This window comes from Nanorana parkeri, unplaced genomic scaffold, assembly GCF_000935625.1.
Source record: "Nanorana parkeri isolate BGI_ZX_2015 unplaced genomic scaffold, ASM93562v1 scaffold1175, whole genome shotgun sequence".
NCBI classification, from domain to species: domain Eukaryota; kingdom Metazoa; phylum Chordata; class Amphibia; order Anura; family Dicroglossidae; genus Nanorana; species Nanorana parkeri.
The window spans coordinates 30,058-48,215 of NW_017307443.1; the positions used below are offsets into that span (position 1 = coordinate 30,058).

An 18,158-nucleotide genomic window follows, 5' to 3' on the forward strand; every position below is an offset into this window, starting at 1 on the left:
ATGCACATTCTCCCATGTTTAGTCTCCTTTTTTTTTTGTAATCTATGTACATAAAGCTACCTGTTGATCCTCCCAAAAATCCTATTAGCGCCTCTTTCCTGTAGTGAGCTACAGTATGTCTCTGCAGCCTTTGAAATCCCAAGCAGTTTAGTCAAATCTGCCTGATTTTCTCCCTGCTAGATTAGAGAACACCCCCACTCTGTTATGTAGATGGAGTTGTGTGCTGTGGTCCAGCACGGGGAACGGGGCAGAGTTGACATTACTTGGGATTTCAATGCATGTGGTCAGTCATCTCAAACAGGAAGAGGCATTTCTGGCAGATCAGCAGGTGCTCTGTACTAGCAGCTTTGTGAAGTGATAAAATATGGGGAAATAATGCATGCGCTGCAGAGATGTCCTGAAAGGGTTTTCTTTTTCATCCATTAGGGGGGGGGACTGACACATTCAGAAACAGTTGGTTATACTGCTATCTGCAGGAGGTTTAGGACTTTGGCAAACAGAAAAATTGTAAGCTAGCCCTTTTTTTGTTTTGCTAGTCTCCTAGAAGGTTGAAAACCCTTTCTTCGGCTCTGCTAAAGAAAACAAAAAAAAAAAAAAACTCACCCAACAGATTTATCTGGGTACAGTAGAACCAGAAATAGTGTGGTTAACAGCATGCACCTCCCTCCACTGCTGTCAGCTGGTCTCTATATGGCAGCCATCTGGATCAGTGTTTCCTCAGCCTAGATTTGGAGGCTCTACCTGGATCCCACTGGACTGGATGCTGTCAGGCTGATGCCTGTTAAACATTCACACTCACAGCACATTGGGGGCAGAAAGAGATGAAAAGACAGAACCCGTCATCCATCCCAACCCTATTGTTCTGAAACTGTATTGTAACTGTACTGTCTCCTCCTTTTTTTAAAGCGCTGAGCAAATTGTTGGCGCCATATAAATCCTGTATAATAAATCTATCCACACCTCAAAACCAAGCAAACGGAAAGTGTTCACATCTTATCATTATGTCCACATGGGTGGTACAGGAATACAGTCCAGGCACCATTTTGGATGTGGGCAGAAGCCACTAGATCCTGCTGGTGGAATGCACAGCAACCATTCCAGCAGCCAGGAGGAAACATTACAATTGGCTTTGGGCGAGACCACTGGAACACATGGCATGGGTTCAGGCAGCAATGACTGGGAACAGGACACAGTGACATGGAATAAGACAGGGCAGGATTCATTATAGTAAGGAAAGGTACGGCAGGGTTAAGAGAGATAGAAAGTTGTGAGATGAAAGGGTAGTGCATTGCTTGTGAGGGAACATTGCTGTGCTTACTTGACCATACCTAATCTACTTCACATGCCCCAAAGAACACTACAACAGGGCTTCTTCTAAACCTGAGCTTAGAGGCTGAAAAGGTGGGGATATCAGATCAGGAGAGGCTAACAGAAAAACTTTCCCTGGTAACTGGTCTATGAAAAGGACAGAAAGAAAAAAAAAAAGATGTGTACGTATGGTTTGGGGAGGCTTTTTTATTGGTAATTTTTCCTGTGAACTCAAGAGGTGGGTCTTCTCACACAGTATGCTATCATGATGCACCAGAAAATAAAACCACCTGTGTATAATAAACATATTCAAAATAAATCCTGGCCTTGGGCTCATGCTATTTCTGCAAACAGTATAACACACAATGAAATATATTATTAGAAATTCAATGAATGGCAAATCACCTTCACACCTCATACATTTATATTGTTAATTCCCTTGAGTATGAAAAAAAAGTTTTATCTATAGATTTGCACACAAACAAAATGGTAGGAAATGATCCCACTGCCTTCCCCAGTACATATCCTAGAGCAGTGGTTCTCAACCTGTGTATCCTCAGGATCCACATTTGTCCTTGTTCATAAGGTCACAACCCAAGTCACACTGCAATAGAATGCACAAAACTAGGGTACACACTCCAAAAAATATTAAGTTCCACCCAGTTTCCCTTACTTACGAGAACTGGAGTGGATCCTTAGCCTGGGATCCACTGTGGGCTGCTGTGTTGTACGGGAGCTCCATCCATATGTGCATTGCTTGTACAGCTCCCTTGCATGCCCTGTAGAGGTGCCGGGAGCCAGAATGTCACCCCAGTCCAGGCACCTCTATAGGACACATGAAGGAGCTGAAAAGCAATGCACGCATGGATGAAGCTCCATCACAGCACAGCAGCTCCCTTGCGGCCATAGCCATCATCTCATCCCACCTCAATCTGACACTGCGCCGGGCAGCATATTTTTAATGGTGGGCTAGGGGGAGGCAGAGGAGCCTCTCACCTAGAAAAGTGGAAGGCATGTGGCGACCCACTGAACATGAGCAAATGGCAAGCCACTCGCACTCCAATATAGCTTCCAGTCAATCTATTGACTAAATGGTGCAGCATTTCCATACAAACGTTTCGGAACCAAAGAGGTCCCTTCATCAGGCAAATAGAAAGCAGGGACCTCTTTGGTTCCGAAACGCTTGTATGGAAATGCTGCACCATTTAGTCAATAAATAGATTGACTGGAAGCTACATTGGAGTGCGAGTGACTTACCATTTGTTCATTGTTACCTGTGGAGGCTGTTGCTGTCACTGCCGCACCCGCCCTGTGTGTGGGGAATTTCTTTGTGGTCAGGAGTGCGATGGGACGTTTTGGATTTTGAATTCCACTGAACATGAGGTCGCGACCCACTTTTGGGTCACGACCCACCAGTTGAGAACCAAGGTCCTAAAGGCATGAGAAGAAAAACAGCTTTTTTTTTTTCTTCAAGGTTGTATCTTCCCGTTCACAGGTTATATATACACATTGCCTTATTTAAAATGTCCACTTGTCATTTGATCTAACAACTTTGAGTTTTATAACAATCTGCAGGTTCTGTTTGTATAAACCTTTAATAAATCCACGGTGTTAATGGAATGTAAAACTTTGTTAGCTCTCCAACTGTCCATTAAATATAAAAGGAATAGGAAATAATGTCCGGCCCACGGATCAAGGCCTCATCTTGCACCCCTAGTGGTGTCTGCAGTTTAGACACTTGGAAGTTATATGCTTCCATGTCACAGGCATTGAACTTCCCAGCACAGACTGTGACACGTTGGTACATTGTGAAGGTAACAGGAAGCCCTGAGGAAGCAAGGAGACTTCGTAGGAAGCACTCTCGAAGAGTGGAACGTATTTTCTGATATGAATCAAGAGCCTGGTGGGCCAGGGCCCGCGGTGAAGAAGGATCAAATCCACGGCCTGAAGGAGACGGCGGCCGAGGTAAGCGGATTACAGGCACCTGGGGAAGGAGAGGAGGATTCTAGGAAGAAGAAAAAAAAAAGGAAGAAACATTAGTACATGGAAGAGGAAAGACGTGATATTCTATGGCCAGCCTAATGCCTAAATACAAGTGGTCTAACTACAGGAGCAACAGGGAACAAAGAAAATTGAAGTTGCCTGGCTGCCATGCTTATCCTCTGGCGTCAAAATGTTCTGAATCACTGACTGGAAAAAGTATGACGATCAGGACTTTAAAGTTTAGTGGCTGCATATTTGTAGCATTCAGTGACAGAACATTCAATAGCAAGCCATTGGATTATTATGACATTATGACAGTCAGGCAACCAGTATTTTCAGATAGAGGTTAAAGACACAATGGAAATCTATGGCAAAAATTATATTGTGTGTTTAAAGCCCACCCCTCAACATTTTATACAGTAAACTCCCAGTTATTTGGAATTCAACTAACCAGAACTCTCATCTAACCAGAAGAAAAAAATTCCCATATGTACTCACTGTTCTGCTGATGTGCAGCATGTATTTTCCTCGAAACGATCATGCGTCTATTTTGCTTAATTTGTTTTTGATTCTTGCATTTCAATGTTAATATGAAGTCAATACAGAGTTTATGTTATGGTATAGTATGGGGTATGCCATTAGTTAGACCTATTTGTAATACTAACTCTCAAGCAACCAGAAACTACAGTAATCCGGAATATACCAATCCCTGTGGATGCCAGATAACAGGGAGTTTACTGTACTAAGCTCTCAAGTGATCCCCCACAGTGCTTAGAGGGAGTGGTGGCATTACCTCCTTTGTTATGTGAAAGCATATAGCCCTAGCGTTGCCAGTGTTTCCACCATACTTGGAAACACTGGCAAGTTTGCAGTAGCCCCTTACAAGTTGGGGGGGAGGGGGGGTTGTTGCTGGTGGTAGGCTTTGCAAAGACACACACTGTCACTTGATCACTGTGCCCAAAGGTCAACCTTCATATTTTTCTCAGCACAGGTTTCCTTTAAAAGGAGAACTATGGGGTCAGGGCTTTTCCCCATAGTTCTCCTTAGGGTAACGGGAGGACACAAACTAGCGTCCTCCCGTTACCCTAAGCTCAGTATACCGCGACGCCGCAGCCGGAGCGGATCCCGACATCGATGTCGAGATCCGCCCAGCTGCATGAGTGACAGCTGGCTCTGCCTATCTAGAGGCAGAGCCAGCTGTACCCGCCCCCTCCCCCGTCCGTTCCGCCAGTCAGCGCTGGCAGATCGGGGAGGGGGGAATCCAGCCCCTCCCCCTGTCACGGCAGAGAGCCGGTATATGTTCGCTCACCTCCCGATCTACTGAGCCGACCTGTGACAGTCTCATTGTCACAGGTCGGCTAGAACTATGAGGTGAGTGAAAAGCACTCACCTCATAGTTCTCCTTTAAATACCCAGGTAAAAAAGTAAAAAAGTGTAGATTGATGGGGAAACTAGGAATAGGATGAAGAGATGCCATACTGCAAGGTAAAAAAGAAAAAGGGGGACGGCGCCCTTTTTTACATGCAAGGGGGACAGCAGCCCTTCTCTCCCCCCCATCAACGTTGACGTGAAGAAACGTCTTTTGGGCACTGTCTTGCGTATTCATACTGCAATGTAGCCTTTCGGACAGGAATTTGAGAGCCACCATTGCTAACTTGTTCTGCTGGTGCATGTTTGAGGGCTGTCATGCTTATCCTTTCTTTAGTGTGATGAGTCAATGACCTGGAGCAAGCATGTATATATCAGATGTGGAACCATTTATAATACTAATGCCTGTTGCAGGTTAGTAACTAAGTTTTACATAAATTATAAAGATGACAGCCCTGGAACATGTTAATGCATTTAATGTAAGTAAGTCAGCAAAGGCCCCTTTCAAAGGTCTATTTTGCCAGGTTTCCTTTAATTTGTGATCATTTTAAAAGGCAGTTAGGTATTTAGCAGTGGAAAAAATGGCTGCTTAAACATAATGAGTGATAATCTGAGAAATTAAAAATTAAAAAAAGGGAACAATGGACCTTAAAGTGAGATTAGAGGAGAAATCTACGGTCTCTGATCCAGCGTCGACTCCTGCCTCTTCCTGTCCCACGAAGTCGGTGCAGGTGCATTGACTTACACTGTGTCTTTCCTCTTCTACCGTCCGAAGATCTCTACTGCACATGCCCCCGCTCCATGATCCTTTCCGGGCCCCCGAGAATCTTCAGATCTTTGGGCGGGAGCGCGCGCCCGAGATACAGGGAAGTTTAAACCTATATGGTTCTTTTTTTTATGTTTTTGCTTGCTAGCAGTAGATATATGCAAAAAGTGTGAGGAGTTTAATGATCCTTTAATTTTCATCCTACACAGTTACTAATCAGATTCAGACCTATGGATTTCAAGTTTTATGATCTTTGCAGTAGCCCTATCACACACCCAGATCTAGGTGCCTGTGTGTACTTCTAGTAACTATGCGTATAATGCATATGCACATATGTTGTAACCATTCCACACATGTACTAGCCCATCCTCTTCTGCTCAAAGCTCCACTTTCAAGCAATCACTTTCCTAAAGTGGAAGATGTTCTGGAATGATGTGGAATAGAATTATTAGGATTTAGCTCTGAGTTCTATGACCTTTAGGCCTCATTTACATGCACACTGTGGGGTTGATTTACTAACCTTATAAACACACCACGAACAAGTATACACCTCTGTAGTGTGTTCCCTCCCAGCATGTTCTATGGGTGGAATCTAGACACGTTTGTAGTGTGTACACACCCAGCAGGTGTGTTGTGCAAAGCCCTGCATGAATTTGCAAGGTGATGTTGTGTAAATTAGCTCTACATTGTGTTGCTTGCGTTGATGAATGCAGGAATGTAAATGCATGAGCTAACCATTTTTGTCTAAACTGTGAAGCAGCATTATATATGCATCATGTGCATGATTTTTCCATATATGGCATTAGTGGAAACATGCTTATAGAGACTTTTTGGTTGATAAATACGCTTTGCTGTGTAAAAATCACACACACCTGGTGCGTGCGTGTGTTTAGGTTAGTAAATCACCCCCAGTATGTCTGTGCAGAAACCTGCCCCCAGGAAGGACAGCTGGTGCATGTAGCCATATACAGCCACCAGTAGAACTCAATGACAGGGCATGGCGGTACGTGGCTACAAGATGACCCAAGCTCACACATCTGTACAGGTACAGATGCACACCCTTGGACACAGGCCGCCTACCTGTATGGATGTGCACGTTCAGGTCGGCGTGTTTTTACCAGACAGGAAGTGAGGGAAAATATCAAAAAGCAACCCAGAAAGAAATACAAATGCTACTTTTATGAGGGCAGGTGAAGGCTAGAATCCCCGACAGATTTATATTGATGTCCGTGTCCCTGTTACAGATTTTTCCTCACTTGTTGCCTGGTAAAATGTTGTTACAGTAACCGGAAGTGAGGGGAAATCCCTATAAAGGATTCCGGGATAGCAATAAAAAGCTGACAGGGCTTCTAATACCTCCCCATTTTATTTATTTGTTACTTTTCATGCACGTTAACACATATACAGGTTTTACAAAAAGTCAATTGGCAGTTGCCACATTTCAGTTTCCATAGAATATAGAATCACACTGTTGGTATTCTCACATTGTAGGTGTATGCATAAATAGAAGCATTATTCATTGTTTGCCCTCACTTGGTATGGCCTGTGTGGCCTCAAAATGTATCTACATATGTGTAATGACACGTGTGTATTTTATAGTGGTAGGTGAGGGCAGTCTCAGGCTAGTGTGGCTGCTTAGATCGTCCTGCTATACATGCTCAGTCTTTTACAGTACCTCATTTAGGGTGTTCATATCACCTCTTCCGCCGTTCAGTCCTTTCGTCGATCTTGTATCCCCCTACTTCCTTGTTCAAACCATGCTCGGAATCCAAGCCTCACTTTCAGATTATTGTCATGTGTCCCAAGCCTCACTCTCAGATTGAAGTCACGTGTTTAAAGGCTGACTCTTCCTCCTGTCCATACCTTAGAACAGACATTCAGTAACACGGACTAATATATATATAATTATTTTTATTTTTTCATGTGTTTTATCCTGCAGATTTTTTTAATTGTATCCTCTAATACAGAAGGAGGCAACCTCAGCACTCAGAAACTACAAATCCCATAAGGCATTTAAGGGCTAACAGCCCCAGGCATGACTCCCAGGGACAGATGCATCATGGGAGTTGCAGTTTCACCACAGCTAGACTGTGAGGCGGAACAGACAGTGGCCTAACCCTGCTCTAGTAAATATAATTGGTTAACACATAACTGCCAAACTGAAAGTGAGGCTCGGAATATAGGGACTAACTTGAAATCAGAGTGAGGCTTGGAACACAGGAAGCTGATCTGAGAGCGGGGCTTGTGGTTTGATCATAGAAGGAAAGGTGGAAGTGGTGGAGCAGAGTTCATATAAACACACTAAATAAGGTACTGTAATGGTTGATCATTTGTAGCAGAGACATCTAACTGCTTACACTAAATCAGGATTATTGTGGTGGGAGAGGGCATGAAGGGCTGCTAGACACTATATTAAACGTGGCTGATATCTACAATTGTAGTGACAGGTATGCGCAGTGATTATTCCATTCGTAGCAAATAATGAGCGCAGAGATGCAATGACAGCTGTGCAGTATATAGGGATATCATTGTTTTCCTGTATAATTGATCCCCAGAGGCACGATCACAGCTCACTCCTCTGAGACTGCTAGCACTTGTTTACCTGCCAGCCAAATAAAGATCTTTTTTCATTTCTCAGCTTTATGTGGAAGACTGCGAGCAGAGCACCAGTGCAGACATGACTGGTGGGAAGAAAAGTTCCAGGGAAAAGAAGAAGAGGAGGAGGTCAAGTTCTCATGACACGTGTTCCCAGGCTGAGAGGAAGAGGAGGACTACAGATCCCAGACACCAGGTATTTATACCTTTATACTCGTATAGCGCTGGCATTTTACGCAGCACGCATACTGCACATTCACATCGGTCCCTGCCCTCAAAGAGCTTACAATCTAGGGTCCCGATCTCACATAAATACATACATACGCAGACATCACAACTCTCCCGGATGTTCCGGGAGTCTCCTGCTATAAGATAGCGGCTCCCGGACACCTAGGAGAGAAACTTTTTCTCCCTGAAAGGTTTATTCTGCTCGATCTAGCAGAGTAAACCTTTCCCGTTCATCTGTTTTGTTTTTTTTTACATCGGGGCCGCTGTCAGTCAGAGAAAAAGAAAACAACGGCATAAGAATGAATAGCTAGTCTCCGATTAGCTATTTCAATTTGCAATAGCCAATAGTAGACTAGCTATTGCACCTGCCCACTGCTGCTGTCAATAAGCAGAGGTGGACCGGAAGGTCTTCATCAGGTCCTCCTTTGCTGATTGACAGTGTGAAGGAATATGGATCATATCAAGAAAATGTCCTTTTCTATGTTTTAAATTGTTTTGAATTAGTTTCATTTGCTCCCTAGCTTTGTGACTTTCCTTACTCAGCTTTTTAGCGTTGCTATGCGTAACCAAGATGGATCCTGTATTCGGGAGTGCGCCGAGGACACATGAAAGGAATGCCGAGGGAGGACGCTACAGGCAGAAGATATCTTTGACTAACCAATTAGCGAGAGACACAAGACTTTAACTAACAGCCCCTCTAGTTTGCCCAATAGTACAAGACATTTAGAGATAACAGAGGTGGGCATATGTGTGACGAACACTCTCCTGTTATCTGTGTATAAAGGAGAGAGACCGCCCTGAATAAAGTAGATGCGTCATAAACCTTAATCCTGTGTTTGTGATTTCTCCGGTGCACCGAAAACGACATAATTAGAAACAGCAGCAGACATCTTGTGTGAACCCAGTTGTCGTTCAGATCCATTTCAACAGCAGCAGAGGGCCGGTGTAATAGTCAGCTTGGTATTAGCTATTGCAAATTGAAATAGCCAATAGCAATCTAGCTTCTCATTCCTATGCTGGGTTTGTTTTGTGTTTTATTATTATTGACGGAAGGAGCTGTCAGAATACTAAAAAAAAAACAAAAACCAGCAGATAGCAAGGGAAGCATCAGCTTCTTTGCTATCTGCCATCATTGCAGGGGGCGGGGGGGGGGGGAAGAGGGCACCTTCCTGAAATGATTTTTTTTTCAGGTTGGGATCCCTGCATACATACAAGGGCCAATTTAGACAGGAGCAAGTTAACCTTGCAGCATGTCTTTGGAGTGTGGTAGGAAATCCAAGTACCCGGAAGAAATCCGCCCAAGCACAAAGAAAACATGCAAACTCCCTGCAGATAGTAACCTGACCTGGATGTGAACTGGGGACTGCCCTGTGCTGCAAGGCAGAAGTGCTAACCACTAATCCACTGTGACATAAACATCTCCATCTTCTTTGTTGTTATAATTGTATAACAACAAAGAACTAGGACTCAAGCACTTTGGATTCACATCTATAATAGCATGCGGTTATTATGAACTACTGTATTTACTGTCACATCTGTATGGAAAAACTCCTGTTTATGCATTGTCATGTACAGGCTTTACCTGTGTATATGGACTAACCTAATGCACTTATGCTACATTCCTACATATAGTAAGTGTGTGTCAGCCTTAATTCACTAAGCTATAATATATGTTATTTACCATATCAATTGTCTGAAATTATTGTTGAGTGTATCAGTTGCATTACTTATAGTTTACTGTATTGAGCCTATTGCTGCTAAAATGATGGTTGTTACGTTATATATGGCTATCATTGTAGCTTGATGAATTTGAGCCTCATGAATGATCAAGCTGAACCCAGAGAGGCAGCTAAATATGGAGTGGAAATAGACACTGTATATGGTTTGTTATTCTGTGCAGCAAGTTTTGTAAGCCAATTCGCACCTCTGCCAGACAGTGCAGGCAGGGCTTGACCTCCAAAACAAAGGGCATTTATCCCTTTTGCCCCCAACTCTGACTGAAATGATTGCATCCTCCCTCTCCACAGATTGGTACTTGCCGAGATTCAATGAGCACGCTTCCGCTATTATTTACATCCAGCGTTGCAATGCTTCGTCTGCTGTCTGCAACTGCGCATTACAGCCTCAAATACTTCTATGGCAGCCTTTTGGCTTCCTCAGGGGTGCCTCAAAATGTTCGCATTACGCCTCAAATGAGAAGAGTGCTTCTAATGTAAAGGGGGAGGGGGGCTCCTGATGTGAAAAAGGGGAATTCTAGTGTGAAGAGGGGCTCCAAATGGGAAGGTGTGCTCTTGATGTAAAGGGAAACTCTAATGTGAAAGGGGGAGAATCTGATGTGAAGAAGAATGTGAACCCCATTTTTCTGTGTTTTTGCTTGGGGTTTCCCCTTAAAAACCATACCTTGACCTCTTATCTTGGATGAGAGTCTGGTATGGATTTTGGAGGGACCACACAGCATTTTTTTTTTATTTACGGTTTTTACATTCAGATTAGGGTGCACTTTGTCTAAGGGTACATTTTTTTTTCTTTAATTAAATATTACAACATCTTGTTCTCAATGGCTACAAATGTTTATCATCAGACCCATTTTTTGTTGGAAATGACTTTGTAATGCTTTTAATTATTCTCAGGAACCAGAAACATCTGCTCTATGTTCTGTGGTGAAAGAAGAAGAAGAAGTGGAGGAGTTGAGTGATATAGAAGAAGGTGGACTAGACCTGAATGTGCCTCTTAAGCCTATTAGCTTCTACATATCTGATAGAAAGGAGATGATGGAGCATTGCTTCCGTGTCCTTGGCGATCGGAAACTTAAGAAAATGCTTCCTGATATGCTTAAGGTAAGGAGGTGATTAATCCTAGAGCTCACAAAATAAACACACTATACACCAAAAATCTGGTTTAAATAGCTGGAAACAACTTCAGTCTGGGATAGCTCCATTAGAATTAAGACCTTTACCTAGTGTTTACCTTTTTGTTAAGTTTAGGACTAAGAAATAACTATTTAAAAAAATGTACTTTTTCTTAGTCATGGAAGGTTACAGTTTTTGATATGAATATTTTTTACCGCCTTCAGGGCTTGTTCGCACCGAAAGCGTGTAGAGCTGCAGCTAACGATTATTTTCAAAATCGATTAGTTAGCCGATTATTAAGTTCGATTAATACAATGACCTGGTGGAAGCAGATGACTGCAGCTCTTTTCTTCTGTGCTGTAAAGACATTGCGGGGAATTTATCAAAACTGGAGCAGCTAAAATCTGGAGCAGTTGTGCAAGAGAACCAATCAGATTCTCTCTTCAGTTAAGATTTGAAAATGAAAGAGAGAAGCTGATTGATTGCCATGCACAACTGCTCCAGATTTTAGCTGCTCCACTTTTGATAAATTCCCCGCAATGTCTTTACAGCACAGAAGACAAGAGCTGCAGTCATCTGCTTCCACCAGGTCATTGATAAATTCCCCTCACTGTTATTTGATTCCCTGTATCTAAAGCCAAACGAAAATGATGATATTGCAGCTTACTAGTCCTTGGATGCGGTGGCTGCATTTAGTGTTTCTATATTTATGGGGGCAGCCATGATTGTCGCACAGTCTGGTCTTTTAACAGATGTGCCTTTTTGTTCATCTCTGTTACATGGAGGGTTGATGAGATTAGCAGTTAAAACAATAAAGATAAGGTTCTTTGTGCTCACAAGAAGTGACAAGCACGTTATAGAACAAGTAGTTTGTGTATTTGGCAAAACGTTCTTAGCCTGATAAATGAGAACTAGTACAACGACCACAGCTAAAGACTGGTAATCTGGGGCTTGAATACACTTCAGGCCCCATTCACACTAGGGTACAATTTGGTGTGTTTTATATGCGTTTTTAATTGAGAACTATGGGGTTAGGGCTTTTCCCCATAGTTCTCCCTAGGGTAACGGGAGGACACAAACTAGCGTCCTCCCGTCACCCTAAGATCAGTATATCGCGAGCTACAGCTCGCGGTATACTGAGACGCCACAGCTGAAGCGGATCCCGACAATTATGTCTGGATCCGTCCAGCTTCGTGAGTGACAGCTGGCTCTGCCTATCTAGAGGCAGAGTCAGATGTACCCGCCCCCTCCCCCGTCCGATCCACCAGTCAGCGCTGGCGGAGCGGGGAGGGGGGAATCCAGCCCCTCCCCTGTCACGGCTCTCTGCTGTGACAGGATCGAGAGGTGATCGAACGCCGGTATGTGTTCGCTCACTTCCCGATCTACTGAGCCGACCTGTGACAGTCTCATTATCACAGGTCGACTAGAACTATGAGGTGAGTGAAAAGCACTCACCTCATAGTTCTCCTTTTTAATGGTTTTCCAAATGCATATAAATGCATCCTAATGATTTCCAATGGATGCATTCACACCTTGCATTTAGATGCAGTCAGGTGCATCAAGGAAACAATTTTAGCTTCTAAACACATGTAAAGGCAGGACACGTCTATTTGCTGAAATCTCATTGGCTTCTACAAAGGACAGATGCATCTAAAAGCATATGCGCGTTAAGCATCTAGCATAAAAATAAAGCATCTAGCCTGACAGATTTAGCGGACACATTACATAAAAATGCAAGTGGCACGTGTGAATGAGGCCTTAAGCTCCATTCAGCACACACAAACAGCTAAACAAGTCAGAGGAGGAACATGGCTCTAATTCTGATGACTATATAGAGTATTATGTCAAGAGGGCTTCCCCAAAAAGAAATGCTATCTTAGATATAAATCTACTGAAAAATATCCTTTTGTAGGAAGTAAAAAGTCCTTATCCGCCCAATACTGATTTAGATGTCAAGGAGTTGGAATAGAAATTGTGGATGACTATAGTTTGTGTTTGTGAGTGATATCACCATGCAGCTGTTTGCATTGTCACATTGATTCTGAAACTCATCTTGGGCACCAAAGTTCAGTCTTTCTAAAGCTGGCAATGTGTTTTCTCCTATATGGTCAGTTTAAATAAACAATCTATAAGGTGATTTCTCGCAAACGGGTCACAATATTCAGGTAACACAAGAACCTTAAAGCTTAACTCCGAGATAAGCAAATATTGTCTGAATACAAAAGACACGTGTATTCTTACTTGAATCCTGGTGTGCTTTGTCTGTTTCTTATCACCCTACCAAAGTGTCCTTGTTTGCCTATGATTGTATGGATGGTGCCAGCCATCAATTCACTACAGCACAGCATAAACTGTGGGCAAGCCTGTAAGGTGTGTGTGTGTGTGATACAGTACAGCTTTCCTGTAATAAAGACCAGTCACTGCTGATCTCTTTTCTTGCGCAGGGTGACTGATCTTGTCTCTGCCCCTTCCTGTAGTGTACAGACAACCTGTAGTGGTAGGAACTACTGGGCCCCTCCTACAGATCTGCTCTTCGCAGAATATGTGCAGCACAGCGATATTGTCACTACTTTTATATGGCGATAACGGAGTTTGCAAAGGCAATTGGTGCTTGCAAAGTAAATTTATATCTTTTGTATCTATTGAAGAATATATATAAATACGATTTTGTGCCTTGAGTTCAGCTTTAAGCAGGCAAGTTGAGCTTCTTGTCTTTAGCAACGTTAGTATGCGGAGTGCCCTGTTGCAATTACTATGCAATATGCCAGGGCTACTTCCAGCTACAGAGTTGGAACTCTTGTCTCACTAGCCCTATATCACTCAATGCAGAGCTCTGAAGCTCTGTAATATATAAAGAGGCTTGTATTGCAGGGGGATGTGGCCCAGCTTTGCCTTCCTTACTGAGTGAGTAAGTGTTTGCACATTGAGAACCCTGGGTTTTCACATTAGAAGCTAAACGTGGGTATGTGCAGACAATTCTAAGCAACTTCCCTAAAGTAAACTATGACTTTGCCCATACAGGCAAAATAACAGGTTCACGTAGATATCCCCTGCCTACACATACTTACTTTCCCTTTACTCCCCTGAAGCTAATTTTTCGTCAGCAGGATAAGGAGAAGAAGTCGTCCTGAGTAAGCTATGAGTAGCTAAAGTCAAAACAAGTCTATTGAGAGCTGAGCGATCACATGCCACTAATCAATCAGCTCCTGGTTCTCTCCCCGCAGAGAGTGGTGATTTTTTGTTAATGTTTACATGCCAAAAGTTTGTATAAACTATGATTTTTTTTTTTTGACTGAAACCTTTATTTACCAGGATTTACCTCTTGATGAAATCAAGCGACTGTGCCAGGAGCAAGTGGAAATTGAAACTAATGAAAATTTGCTCAGAATTCTACAAGGTAAGCAGAAAAGCATTATTGCATAATTATACTGTAGATATGTATTTTTTCACCAGTTGGTAATAGTAGGGGTCCATGCAGTTAACAAACTGTACCTACTGCTTAACCTTTTTTTTTTTTGTACATGTGGTAAAATGCACATTTTAGGCCTGATAATAGCTTAAAGACCCACACAATCACATTATTTCTGAAAGCAGAGCCCATGGGAAAAATGGTGGTAGTAGCAATTGTCTTTATGTGATTAGCACAACAGTTTATCAAACCCAAATTTTCAGTAAAAATGCATTCAAATTATTTTAGTGCACAGAAACACAATATTTATTTTTTGGTAAAATATAAAAGATGACGTTGCGGCAAGTAATTAGATACCCAACTTGTCAAGCCTGCAAATTGCGTGCACCCGTGAAACTCTGATAGACTTTGGTATCAGAAATTAGCGTTACTCTGTTAATAATGGCCTTAGAATGATTGCTCTCACTCTGACGTGAATGATGATACCTGACATGTGTCACACTTTTTATTGTTGTTTTTTGTTTGTTTGTTTTTACACTTTGCTTTCTTGCGATCACATAAAGATCTAGAAAGCTCCCCTATGTTATAGCTTAATATTGACAGATTATCTTTATGAAGACATTAGGGGTCTATTATAAATGGCTCAAGTGGACTTAAGCTGGCCATACATCTATAGATTATCTGCAGATTTCCTATGGTCAGATGGAAAAAGTACAACAGACTCCTATATCTACGCTAAACTGTGTGGATTGAGGACTCCCACTGGGCCAAGCTTCAGCACCTTGCTAGTCGGCCCCGCTGGCTGTCAAAATACTTGAACAATCTGATTGGATGCAGGCATTGATCAGGTGTTTTGAGAGCCAGCGGGGCTGACTAGCAAGATACGGAAGCTTGGCCCTAGCGGGAGATTCCTCCATCGCACAGTTTATCATAGATGGGGGAATTTGACCATAGAAAATCTGCAGATAATCTATAGGTGTATGGCCAGCTTTAGTTACGTTACATTCAAGCATTACATGTATAAACTTTATCTGCAGTGAAATAAAGTACATTTGACTGAATTAATTAGGATTGCACTGCCATTGGGGGTGTGCAACCTAATTTTTTTCCATCACAATGGAGGCTCCTGCAGTGGGTTCATTGGGAAAAAAATGATCGCACAACCATGCATGCATGGTTGGCGTATATAAGACATGTCTCTCCCACGTCCAGAAGGATGAGTGTCTGCAGCTGCTTAGCTGGCCTGCGTTGAAATGGACAAAAGTGGCCAGTGGTGATATTTGGCTGTAGCAGGAGGCAGTTTGTTCACCAAAGGGCTGGAGAGCGGTACAATAATGAGCGTCTGCAGGCAACAGTGAGGCATGGTGGTGGTTCCTTGCAAGTCTGGGGCTGCATTTCTACCAATGGAGTTGGAGATTTGGTCAGGATCAATGGTGTCCTTAATGCTGAGAAATACAAGCAGATACTTATCCATCATGCCATACCATCAGGGAGGCGTGTGTTTGGCCCCAGTTTATTCTGCAGCAGGACACCGACCCCAAACATACAGCCTATTAGGAACTATCTTCAGCGTAAAAAAGAACAAGGAGTCCTGGAAGTGATAGTTTGGTCCCCACAGAGCCCTGATCTCAACATCATGGAGTCTGTCTGGGATTACATAAAGGGACAGAAAGATTTGAGGCAGCCTACATCCACAGAAGATCTGTGGTTAGTTCTCCAAGATGTATGTCTTTTGCGCATGTGCGGGCTTTTGCACATCTTAAGGTAATGTCCCACGTCATGAGGGATGCCCTGCCCCCTAGATGTGGGATTGGGTGGCTTCATAACTGTGTGGGGCATATTTCAGGCAGACGCCATGGCGGAGCCGCCATGGCATCAGAAAGCATGGAAGTGGACACACATGAGGTAAATACATGCAAGGGACTTTGATATATAGGGGCACATTTAATGTATTTCATTACATTCAATGATATGCAATCATAAGTGATAGATCGCAGAGAAGGTGAGCACTGTGTTTGTGTTCATCATACACTTTAGGTGATACTAATTATATGGGGTTTGTTTGCAAATTTGCTTGGTTTGTATACTAACACATATTCACACTGGCCAAAAAAAAAAGTCAGATTGTTTTAAGTTACACATAGAAGTCAGTACACTTCCGCAGTTTATAATCTCATGGTATGATACACTGAGTGCCAAGATTATTATGACCACCCCATCAGTACTTCGTTGGGCCACCTTTTTCCTTCAATACTGCGGCGATTCTTCTTGGCATTGACTCCACGAGATGTTGAAAGGTGATGCGAGGAATCTGACACCATGCCTGATGAATAGCACTGTCCAGTTCTGTGAGATTTGATGGTTGTGGAACCAGCTGCCTGATGGCTCTTTCAACTTCGTCCCACAAATGCTCAATTGGATTGAGAGCTGGTGATTGGGGGGCCACCTAGGCAAGGTAAATTCTCCCTCATGTTCTTGAAACCACTCCTGCACAATACGAGCACCGTGGCATGGCGCATTGTCTTGTTGGAAGAAGCCATCTCCATTGGGATAGCCATCCACATGATAGGAGGAACTTGATCAGCAACAACACTTTGGTATGTTGTGCTATTCAGACGTTCTTCCACACCAATTAAAGGGCCGAAATCATGCCAAGAAAACATGCCCCAAACCATAACACTGCCCTCACCAGCTTGAAGGGTTGTACTCATGCATGTGAGGTGCATGCTTTCATGCTGTTCCCGCCAAATTCTCACTCTGCCATCTGCATGATGCAACTGGAAACGTGATTCATCGGACCACATTACTTTTTTCCAATGCTCGACTGTCCAATCCTTGTGTTCCTGTGCGAATTGGAGACGTTTTATCTTGTTAACTGCAGACAGCAAAGGTGTTCGAACAGGCCTTCGGCTTCCATATCCCATACGATGCAGTGTACGGCGAACAGTGCGTTCAGAGATCATTTGAGAGGATCCCTGATTAAGATCTGCAGTAATTTGATGCACTGTTGCTCTTCTGTTGTCTTGTACCAGTCTTGCCACTCTCCGTTCTGCCCTAACATTGACTAGTCGCTGACGGCCACAATTCGCACGTTCAGACCCAGATTTTCGGCTGACAGTCCAGTCTTTAAACACTTTAACAACAGCTGCTCTTGAACATTTAACGAATTCTGCTGTTTTGCTGATACTCGCTCCATGGCTCCGAGCGCCAACAATCATCCCACGTTCAAAGGCTGTTAAATCGCGTTGTTTACCCATATCTTCAGAAAAAAAATCACTTCTACTGTCGTGGTAAACAACCTGCTTCCCTATTTATAATGGTCTGGCCCTCTAGCAACTTCAGCGCGAAATTATAGCTAATTTGCCTACAAACGTCAGGTGGTCATAATAATCTGGCCACTCAGTGTATACCACTGGGGTATAAGTGTATACTCTTTTATAGAGTGAAATACATTTAGATAGATAATACACAGAGACACGGATTGTCTACTATATCCAGAACCGGATTTGCCCTGTCTGCTGCCCCAAGGCCAGTTCCCCCATGGAGAATGCAAACCAGATAGCGGAGGTTGCAGGGTTGGTTTGAATTTTTTGTTGTAGTTTTTTTTTTTTTATCACATTTTATTTTTTTACTTTTTTACATTTTATTTCTC

At 43.0% G+C, this 18,158-nt stretch overlaps 2 protein-coding genes across 2 annotated transcripts in view; one reads left to right on the forward strand and one right to left on the reverse strand.

The window, feature by feature from the left end:
- Positions 1–2,923: 2,923 nt before the first annotated feature.
- GEMIN7 (gem nuclear organelle associated protein 7) lies at positions 2,924–7,188 on the reverse strand. The gene is made up of 2 exons (XM_018568348.1): positions 7,101–7,188; positions 2,924–3,313 (listed from the first exon to the last, which is right to left on the reverse strand). The coding sequence occupies exons 1-2, from the start codon at positions 7,116–7,118 to the stop codon at positions 2,960–2,962; spliced, it is 372 nt and encodes a 123-aa protein (XP_018423850.1). The 5' UTR covers positions 7,119–7,188; the 3' UTR covers positions 2,924–2,959.
- An 802-nt stretch (positions 7,189–7,990) lies between these two features.
- The window catches only part of CAAP1 (caspase activity and apoptosis inhibitor 1), a 22,038-nt gene continuing 11,870 nt past the window's right edge, over positions 7,991–18,158 (forward strand). The window contains exons 1-3 of the mRNA XM_018568347.1: positions 7,991–8,216; positions 10,879–11,085; positions 14,410–14,494. Coding sequence (XP_018423849.1) covers positions 8,103–8,216; positions 10,879–11,085; positions 14,410–14,494 — 406 coding nt within the window. The 5' untranslated portion in view covers positions 7,991–8,102. The remainder of the gene's footprint in view (positions 8,217–10,878; positions 11,086–14,409; positions 14,495–18,158) is intronic.